Source organism: Lygodium microphyllum, chromosome 22 (assembly GCF_053477565.2).
Source record: "Lygodium microphyllum isolate KBCC chromosome 22, Lygodium_microphyllum_v1.1.10, whole genome shotgun sequence".
NCBI lineage: Eukaryota > Viridiplantae > Streptophyta > Polypodiopsida > Schizaeales > Lygodiaceae > Lygodium > Lygodium microphyllum.
The window spans coordinates 10,215,224-10,224,781 of record NC_141156.1 but is presented as its reverse complement, the minus strand read 5'-3'; the positions used below and the strand labels follow the sequence as shown (position 1 = coordinate 10,224,781).

General features: G+C 41.2%; 1 protein-coding gene across 1 annotated transcript; it reads left to right on the top strand.

The window, feature by feature from the left end:
* Positions 1-5,732: 5,732 nt before the first annotated feature.
* LOC148016890 (uncharacterized) lies at positions 5,733-7,205 on the top strand. Its single transcript, XM_087663168.1, has 2 exons — positions 5,733-6,822; positions 6,905-7,205. The coding sequence occupies exon 1, from the start codon at positions 5,880-5,882 to the stop codon at positions 6,672-6,674; it is 795 nt and encodes a 264-aa protein (XP_087519294.1). The 5' UTR covers positions 5,733-5,879; the 3' UTR covers positions 6,675-6,822; positions 6,905-7,205.
* The last annotated feature ends 2,353 nt before the right edge of the window (positions 7,206-9,558 follow it).

Below are 9,558 nucleotides of genomic sequence, written 5' to 3'. Positions count from 1 at the left end.
CATGATATGATTTGGACAGTAGTAGATAGGTTTAGTAAACAAGCATATTTCATTCCATGTAAGAAAACTTTAACAGCATCACAAGCAGCACAATTGTTTTTTAAAATTGTTTTCACTAATCATGGATTGCCAAAAGTTATTATTTTAGATCGTGATTCTAGATTTTGTAACAACTTTTGGATTACTTTGTTTGCTAACCTAGGCACAAAGATTGATTTCTCATTTGCATTTCATCTTGAAACTAATGGACAAACAGAAGCTACTAATAGCACTATTCTAGATCTCTTACGTGCATATACTATCTCTAAACCTCAGACATGGGATACACATTTGCATTTATTACAGTTTGCATATAACAATACACCACACACATCTACAAAGAAAGCACTGTTTGAAGTGATTTATGGTTATAGATTATCTACACCTGTTGCATCTTTGTCAAATAGAATTTAGAGTGCCGATGATATTGCTAGTATGCGTAACACTATTTTTGATGAGGTTAAAGATATGATTACCAAAGCCCACCAATCATATACTAAACAAGCCAATAAGAAAAGACAAGCAATGAATTTTTAAGTTGATGACTATGTTTGGTTGAGAATAGAAAAACGTAGACTACAAAGTGTAGATAGACACCCAGATGTGAAATTAGCCCCTAGATTCTATGGACCATTTAGGATCATTCATAAAATAAATGACAATGCATTCAAGTTAGAATTACCACCTCACTGAAAAATTCACAACACATTTCATATTAGTTTATTAAGACCCTTTAGAGGCCAATTACATGTAAACCTTGTTTATGAAAACCCACCTTTGTTAGAGGAAGAGACTGAAATACTTGAACCTGAAGCTATCATAGATACTGACTTTATGACCGCTAGAACTGGCCGAAGATATTCTAGATATCTAGTTAAATTTAAGAACCGTCTTGTAGAGGAAGCACAATGGATGCATGCTAGAGACTTAAATGCTTTCCCCACTCTGTTAGCTCCACATTGAGCTAATAGCAATTGAGGTCAATTGCTATCCCACCCCGGGGGTATGATGCCAGGAGGCATATTTCACGGTGGATTCCGTGCCACGGTGGATTCCGTGACGTTTTACGGTGGATTCCGTAAACTCTGATGACCGGGGCTTACACACAAAATGGATTCTTTGTGCGAGAAGTTGATGGGGACGCTTGTCATTTTCGGGCGTTTCATTAATTTAGTGTGTACATGGGTGATTCCATAGCGGGCGATTCCGCAAAATGCATATTAAATTAATAAACGTTTATGAGTTTAGAGTGCGCACTCGTAATAAATTAAGGTTATGATTTATTTCTAACCAGTTGATTTATTTATGTAGCTGAAGACTGCTAGGTATTCACTTTTGTCGGTTTAATTGTATTATTTTACTAACGATTGTGAATGCTTCAGTTGATGTGTAGAGATAGTAGCAGTGGGGCGGAGAAAAGCATTGGAGGATAGCGAGTATTCGATTTATGGATTATATTTTGATGGGCGCATACCTTAGACATGGCGCCTATATTTTGTCATGCCTATTTATTGAGGCGTTGGATATTTATTATTATTTTGCATGCGCATGGGCGCACGATTATGTTATTTCTACTTGGACATTGTATTGGGCATGCCAAACTCTTTGGGCATCGCCCACTAGCTTTATTCCTATTTTGTATTAAAGCAAACTCAAAAGCTAAAAGCTTGCTATTTTGTAATTTGGGCTATTATTTGAGCTTGAAGAGGAATAATATATAAAATACATGCTTTGTGGAGCACTCACGCAAGGCATGGGGAGAGATTGTACCCAATTGGTCTCTTGCTCTTGTTGTTCATGCTTTTTACCTTGTAATTTGTGCAAAAAGTAGAGTTCTATTGTTCTTGGGGACCTTCCGGCATTCACTACGTGAGCGTACAATATCCTGTCTGCGCATCATCCCCTTGAGCATAGCAGAGATGGCGTCTAGGTCGACTAATGAGGTCTTCCAAGTGTCCATTTCTATTCTTACGGCATCCGTTCTATTGCCAAGGAAGATCAAGCCGTTATCCCAATCTTCGATGACTCTAGCATTGCTAATCTAGGATCGGCCTAATAGGATATCATAGTCCACTCCTTTCATGATTAGAAAGTCAACAGAGAACTGGACACCTGCGATCTTCACTAGCCAATTCTTAAGTGCCCCGAATGGCTTCACTCTCATACAATTTGCTAACGTGACATTGAATCTAGCAGTTTCGACATGCGGGTTTCTCCAAGTCTGGAGCACTGCGTGGCTAAGCACACTAACCCCAACTCTCGTGTCTACGATTCCCTTTCTTGTTGTGTCACCTAGGGCTAGGACCGGTAAGACCGTATGCATCTTAGAGCCTTCCCAAAAGGCATTGACATGCAAGGATTTAGGCACGGAGTGCAGCGTCAAACTTGGTAATTGTGTTTCTGCATCATGGTCTTGAGGGTCTACTGTGACCTGCTCTTGTGACCCTTCAACCCACTCCTTAAGATCTTGCCATAGGGTAGGATGTTGCCTAAGCAGATCTCCCATGCTAAGTGTTACAGGGGTAGTCACTAGCGTAGTCACGAGATCATTGGATATTCGCCCTCCCTCGAACCGAGATTGTCCAGGCCAATGGCTGCGACTGATCTGTGGCTCTATCGTGTCAAGGCTTGGTCTTAGCGGCACTGCTTGTGGCACAGTTGCTTCTGCCGACTTAGGTTGAGGTGGTGATATTGGCGTGCTTACACTGGAGAGATTCGAATTCTTCAAGTATTTCTGCTACTTCTGTGTTCCTGCTTTGTTGTTTGGGTTTCTTGCCATCTTCTTCTTCTTCAATTGCTCGGATAATACATAGGTAGACCATATCTCCTTGTTTGATTGATTTTTTGACTTGCTTGGCACTGCATGTCATGATACGTGGCCTGATAACGGTCCCTTGGAGGTCCCTTGGACCGGTGCATTTTGGGTCTGGCCCTTTGGTTGGGTTGTAGTTGGCTTCACCCTTTGGCATGATACTCCTGGCTTATTCTCCTTCATTTGCACCTTGATTGGGGTCCTGCCAGGCAGTTGCATTCTTTCACATGGTACTCTGACGCCTTCTCCTTGCATATCTAGCATCATTTCATTTACACATTTACCGAACATTGCAATGACATACTTATCATAGAATTCCAAGCCCAATATCACTTCAAAATTATCCATGGGGATTACTAAGAAGTTGAGTTTTGCTTTTCACTTGTCAACTTCTACTTGGACTGCAAAGACTTGTTTCACTTCTTTGGCTTCTCCTTATGCGAATGTTACTGTTAATCCTTCTAGGGCCTTAGATAATTTTAATCCATGTTTTGCTACACACCTTGGCGTCATGAAGTTGTGTGTTGCCCCTGAGTCCACCATGATGGGTTGGTTTCCTTCGTCCACTCGGCCTTTGATGTATAGATGGTGAACTGTCACTACTCTGGTTGCAATGCATTGGGGTCAGGCGCTAACTGTCCCTACCCTTGGGTGGTCCATGCTTTCCTCACTTCCATTTGGGATTTCTTGGATGCGCGGCGGTTGTGGTTCTTCTCCTCCATATGCGCTAGTCGCATTCACTCTTGAGCCACTTGATGACGCTATATCTTCTATCGGGCATCTGTTTTGGTAGTGTGGGCCCCCGCATCTGAAGCATCTGATCTCAACGGATGGGCCTGGGGGTCTCCACCATGATGTATCTTGTGGGCCCATACGATGTGCTAGGGGTTGGCCTATAGTGATTGTTTCCCCATCTTCTTGCTGCTCCTCTTGGTACTAAAGCGGTTTGTGAAACGGCCGTGGTGGTGGTGGTGTTTTGGCTCCTTATATCTGTGAATGCCCCTCTAGGGGCGTTGGGCCTTTGGTTCCACGAGTTGTTGTTGTTGAAGTTGTTGTTGAACCTGCTTTGGTTCCCCTGTGCTATTCTTTTGCCTTCCAGGTCCACTAGTCTTTCGGCCATTCTCATGGCTTCTACTAAGCTTGTTGACTCCTGTCTCTCCACATCTCTTCTAGCCCATTCTTAAATCCCAAACAAAAATCCATGCAATTTAGTGTCTATATCCATGTTTAGTAGCTGCAGCATAATCTGCCTATATTTGCTAACGTATTCTTTCATCTTCCCTCGTGTTTGCTTGAGATTCCTCCATTCATCTCTCACTTTGAATTTTTCCATCTTTGGAATGAAGTAGTCCTTCAATTCTTCCTCGAGTTCTTCCCACGAAAAGATGGTGTGGCCCTGCTCTTGCTCCAAAACGTACCAACTGGCAATGTCCTCCTCCAAGTAAATGGCTGCCACCTCCACCTTCCTGTCTTCAGTTATTCATGAATACTTCAAGTACCTATCCACCTCTATGATCCATTTCTTCAGGACCAGCCCATCTCTATCTCCCTTATACTTGGCTGGTTGGGGCATCTTGAATTTTCCATAGTCGTCTTCTGAACTGTCACTATCTTCCTCCTCTTTATGGTGGCGTTTCTTCTCCTTCTTCTTGTCTTTCTTCTTACTTCCTACTTCTACTACTTTCTCATTCTCTTTCCTTGTATCTTGCGTTCTCCTAGATGTCTCCTCTCTACCCATTCTATCTATCTCCTCTCGCATTCTGTGTCTTTTCTCCTCCTCTTGCTGTTGTATCACCCATTCTCTATAGCCCTGCTCCACTTCTAGTTTTTTCTTCCTTTCCTCCTCCTCTTCCTTCATCTGCATGTTCCTCCATATTGACTCTAGCATGCCTAACATGCCATCTAATTGCCTTTTCAGTCCAGCCACCTTCTTCTCTTGAGCCACTCTCCATTCTTGCCCTCTACTCTTCTTCCTCTCCTCCATTGTTGGGAGGGTGACATTCTCCCTTTCGTCCTCCATGTGATTGGTGGTGATGTCGGCGCGGGGAAGCCACGTCTCATCTCTAGTGGGATGGGTCGTGCCGCGGGAAAGCCGTGTCACGTATTCAGATGGTGGGGTGTCGGGGTTGGGGCGTCACGCCGGGGGTCGACGCGTCGAGAGGGTGTCGCGACGTGGGGCGACGTGACGAGGGTCGATGCAACGTAGGGCATCGCGCTGTGGGTCGTTACGACTTTGTTCTCTTCAGGCACTAGATCTTCTCTCTTGCTTCCGTGAACACTCCTTCATTCCGAGCAAGAGTCGCACTGATACCAAGTGTGATAAACCTGTACTCGTTACGCACTCAATACGGCACTGAAAGGTAACACGATATATGAGCTCAAGGTATACTCTTGTATTATTCAATCCAAAAAATGGGGCAATATAGACACATCCCAGGACTACACCCTTGTGACGCTGCACATAAGAGGGTTCACCACTAGGTATAGGGAATCACATGTAGTGTGGAAACAAGACAGGGCTTTGAGTCACTTCTACCGACATGGTATAGCTACAAAGCCCTTACCCATGAAAAGTTTGTCTTCATTCTCTTCTACAAGGTCATCACGATAATATATGTAGGTTAGGAGGCCCCCCGAGGGAGCCCCTATAAGCAATGAGAAGCTCATTTTGTCTCCATTTTGTCTCTCTCTTCTACATGGTCGTAATGACCGATGTGGTGTAAATAACTTTTGGCGTGTGGTGGGCTAAATGGCATCAGGGCGGGACAAGCTAGAACTGTATTTTGGGCGCGCCCAAAGCGGAAGCCAGAACGCCAGTCAGAAGAGCCTCCGTTGGAAGGAACTCGGTGTGAATAAGTCCCGTCCTGTGGAAGTGTCTGGAAGGGCCTGGAGACTCGCGGGAAGCTGTCTACCTACGTGTTATCAACGACAATTGGTGCTTTCTGCTTGTCACCCTCACTCTTTTGTTGTCTGTCTGTCTGATATTCATTCATCGTTTCCCCTCTCAGTCTCTCTGATTTCTCTGGCCATGGAAGAAGACGATCACAGAAGCAGAAGGCTGCGTCTCTCGCGCTCGCGCTCCCCGTCCTATGACAGAGACCGTAGGAGACGAAGAAGCGGCCATCGCCCTCCAGATTCTGAAACGGCACACCGAAGATCCGTAGATTGGCGGGGAAGATCCTCAGAAAGGTCACGGAGAAGTCGTGCTTCCTCTTCTTCTTCTTCTTCTTCTTCTAGCTCTCACGACGGCAGATGTAGGAAAAGGACGTATTCTCATTCTTCTTCACGCTCCCCTTCTCGCTCTTTGCATAGACGCAGGAGCTCTATGGCCAGATCCAGATCAAGGTCCCCGTTGCACACACGTAGGAGGTCAGTGTCGAGATCCAGGACAAGGTCACCCTTGCGCAGGCACAGGTATTCCGTCTCGAGGTCCAGGTCCAGATCAAGATCTAGGTCTCGATCCCATCGATATATCTATTCGCGATCTCGCTCTTACTCTAGAGGAAGTTCTGTATCTCGCTCCCCTTCTCCAAAGGAAGGCCGCAAGGATTTTGGTAAGCTTGTCTCCAAGTTTGTCGAAGGCATTGCAAAAGAACAGCACAAGGCAGGTGAGGCCGCTCATGATTCATCACAGCTCCTGGAAATGGAGGAGCTCCTTATGAAGAAGCTTGGTATTCCTGTGAAATTTAACTCCACTAAAGGCAAGCATGTGGATGATGCTGATGTCTCTGCTGTTAAGTTGCCCTCCAAGCGCCAGCCAAGGCAGTACATGAACCGCAGATTTGGCTTCAACAAGCCTCTGCCTGCTGAAAGAAACAGATGAGTTGCAGTTTTTGTCTTATGCTTGTAAACGTTTCTTTTATGTAATGAATGTTAGACTTCATATTGAATTTTACAGAGACTCTGTTTGTTGCTCTCCCAGTGGTGGTGAAGATCTATATCTGAGACGACATCTGGCAACGATATAGCAAGTGAGATAGTCATACTCATTTTCCATCTCAAATGTTTTACCCACATTATCTTTGCTGTTTGGTATGTTTGCCTTTGTTGCAGAGGTTACACGTGCATGGAGGTGCTATGAAGGGTGAAGGGTCCGTTCTTCAGACATCCAGTTGTTATTTTTGAGGCAACGCTTTTCTCTGTGGCACTTCAGTCCTGTGCTTTTTAAAGTGGGCTGCCAGGTTCATAGGTTGGCAGTTGGCAACTTGGCATGCCATACCAACTGGCAGCGGTTATAGCACGAGTGGTTACTTCTGTTTGTCCACGAGAATGCCATTATGGCATACTGGTTGTAGTGGTCTTTCTATAGTGGAAACATCTACAAGAGAGGTATATCTGAATGATTAATTTAGGACAGTGGAAGTATTGGGTAGATGACAAGGTGTGCCAATGATCGCGTTAACAAGTTAGGGTTTGAAATTTTGAAGACAGAAGTGCCCTAAAACAATTTGATCTGGTGGGTGTCGATGTTGATAAATTTGTACATGAGTTTTGTGGTGAATCAGATTTGAAAAATCGCTGATTTAAGGTCGGGATACGGGGTTTACAAACTTGACGATAGAATTGATGAAGGGGGTGTCGATATTGAATATGCACGCAAGATTAATATAATGATGATATTGTATATATTCAGAATTAAGTCTCATTGGGCTCTTGAAGATGTAATATTTTCAATCATTGGTTTTGATGAAGCCTATGATTGACATAATCAGATTTCCGTGCGTAAGCTGATTTGCAACATCCTAAACTTTATAATGTGTTTGATGTAATTGTTTTGCTTTGGAAATTTGGCGAAGAGCTTTGAATGGGGGAACCCTGAACGAAGTAAATTAAGGACCGGCTTGCGAGCACGCTTTATTTTGTTATGGTTAGTCTTGTAGTCTTTTGCTATTTGATGGTCGTTGATAAAGCTTGTAGGCGAGCGCCGAGCATTCCATATTGGGTCAAACTCTTCCACTGATGAAAACCCCCAAACCCGCTCAGCAAGCTCCCAAGGTGAGGGATCTAGATTGGGGTCAAACTCTTTTACTAGTGAGAGCTCCCAAAAACGTTTGGGCAAGGCTTGAAAACAATTTTGCTTCTTGAGGGTTAACACAATCATCCAATGATCTTTGCACCATTGGTAAAACATCTCATCTTTACTACATTGAGCTAGGAGTATGGAGTAATCATGAAACAACTAACATTTGATTTTGTTAGAAGGAAAGAAAACTTTTGATGTTTGGTTGGAAGGAAAGTTATACCCTAAAAATTTCATAGAAAATAGTGTCTTTTTGTAATAGGTCTTCATTGATGAGGTTTGTTGGTGGTGATTGATTACTATAGATTTTTAGGTTATGCAATTAATCTTGTTGTAAAGAAGGATATTCTTTGATAGGAGAATCACTTATTAACAAAGCATATGTTGAAAAAAAATATGGATAGTTAAAAGAAAATATGCTCTTTGCAAACTCATATCTAAGTATACTCTTACATGTCTTTAAAATTGATAAAAAATTCTTAGAAATATTGAGTCTCAAATGACAAAAAAGGTGGATGTAGTAAATGAATTCAAGTAGCAAAATATGCCTTTGTATCTTAAAAAAGATAAAATATAAATCTTTTTATAAATTTATTTGATTTTTTGATAATGATATTGTTTGGGTCTATTCTTTAGTGAAATGAAAGTGAGGTGTTTCAAAGGTGTTTAAATTGGTTATCATTTTTTACAATAGTGTCAAAAGATATTTTCAAGAGAATTTTAAAGAAATTTCAAATTGCAAAGAGATGATGCGTAAATTATTTTATTAAGCATCATTCATTGGATGATAAGCTAGTTAAATAGTAATGATACTAGTTGATATGTATATATAACAAAGATAGGTATGTAATTGTTTATTTGTCAAGATTATAGTAGGTTTAGGTATGAAAGTTTGAGATGAGTATTTTTATATTAAGGCTAGCTTGGAGAGCAATATAAAAGAAATTTCATAAAATGAAATTAATAAGATATTTGTTTTTTAAATCTTATATTTTATTATCAAATTTTATGATTTGTCTTTAGAAGATACTCAAATAATAGCTATGTTTGTGATTGAACATTATGAAAGTGAGAATTTGAAATGTATATTATCGAACGACCTACTTTGATGAATAGATAATTTTTAATCAATTCATTGCAATGATGTAATGATTAGTTTTTAATCTCAACATAATATTTGGTGGTTGAGAGCTTTTGAAATAGATTCAAAGGATTGATACATATTATATTGGGTTTAAATTAGACTTTAGTACATATGTATTAACACTTCACAAGCAAAAGAAAAGCTATTTGTTGAGGGATTTTGAAACTATAAGGTTGAATGACAGTTCTGGTGACTTGAAAATACTCAAAGCGCGTCAAATGTATCGATCAAGAATCAATATAGAATTGTTATTAAAATCATGGAGGTTCTAGTCCAAGGCAACTAGATTACCACCAATATAATGCCATCTATTATAACAAAAGCTAAGGATGAAATTTAGCGTAGCAAATGTGTGTTTACAAGCAACATTGTCATGAAAAATCTTACAAAGCAAAAAAGACAAAAACATTAAGCTTTTTGTTCATTTGAATTTAGATCCAATTGTCATTATCATACATCCTAGATATATTTGAATTTAGCTCCAATTGTCATTATCATACATCCTAGATATATCATTAATGTAAAGTGTTCACAATTACAAGT

What these genes read in the sequence shown, in the direction of transcription:
- LOC148016890 (XM_087663168.1), top strand. Translation starts at nt 5,880, where the DNA reads ATGGAAGAAGACGATCACAGAAGCAGAAGGCTGCGTCTCTCGCGCTCG.